We start from the raw sequence: 592 nt of genomic DNA, 5'->3' as shown, positions 1-592 counted from the left end.
AGAGCTCCCCGCAGTATTCGTCCCGTTGATGATTGTCGGGCTGGCCCGGTAACCAGGAGCGGAAGTTGTACATGGAGCCGTCATTCCACTTCCAGCGACCGTTCTACAGAAAGAGAAAAACATGAAGCGGATTCTGATCCCAATTCCTGGAACCCGGAGAGGGGCCCGGCCTCAGCAATGGCGGCTCTGCGCTCACCAATCTTCCCCTCCCCCTTTCCTCGTGTCCTCAGGTCACATGCAAATAACAACATTTCGGGGACGTCCTCCACGGACTGTAGAACCCATTATGGATCTTCTCACCTGCTCAGGATCATGAAGTCCGATCCACACCGGCTGGTTCTTCTGGTAGGCGAAGATGTGGGAAGCGATGATATTGGCTTCAGAAGAGTCCATGATGGAGGCCAGGTGGGCGCCATGTCCATACGCCTGGCAGTCAAACTGGAAGACGGAAGGTTGTCAGAGAAGCTTTAGCATCCATTCCATCACTCTTCCCAATCTACTGCCACCCCCAAATCAGAAGTATGATGGACAGAACCGTATACAGTGACCCATATGAGGGGTATATAGAGGGGGGAGGGGGGTTCTGTAGTCC

At 53.9% G+C, this 592-nt stretch overlaps 1 protein-coding gene across 1 annotated transcript in view; it reads right to left on the bottom strand.

Annotated features, from left to right (window-relative positions):
• LOC108804189 (regenerating islet-derived protein 4-like) overlaps nucleotides 1–438 on the bottom strand; it is a gene marked incomplete at its 5' end in the record, with an annotated part of 2164 nt that extends 1726 nt beyond the window's left edge. The window contains 2 exons of the mRNA XM_018575944.1: nucleotides 6–103; nucleotides 301–438. Coding sequence (XP_018431446.1) covers nucleotides 6–103; nucleotides 301–438 — 236 coding nt within the window. The remainder of the gene's footprint in view (nucleotides 1–5; nucleotides 104–300) is intronic.
• Between the last annotated feature and the right edge of the window lie 154 nt (nucleotides 439–592).

The sequence above is a fragment of the Nanorana parkeri genome, unplaced genomic scaffold (assembly GCF_000935625.1).
Source record: "Nanorana parkeri isolate BGI_ZX_2015 unplaced genomic scaffold, ASM93562v1 scaffold6057, whole genome shotgun sequence".
Lineage (NCBI taxonomy): Eukaryota > Metazoa > Chordata > Amphibia > Anura > Dicroglossidae > Nanorana > Nanorana parkeri.
This window is presented reverse-complemented; position numbering and strand designations above follow the sequence as displayed.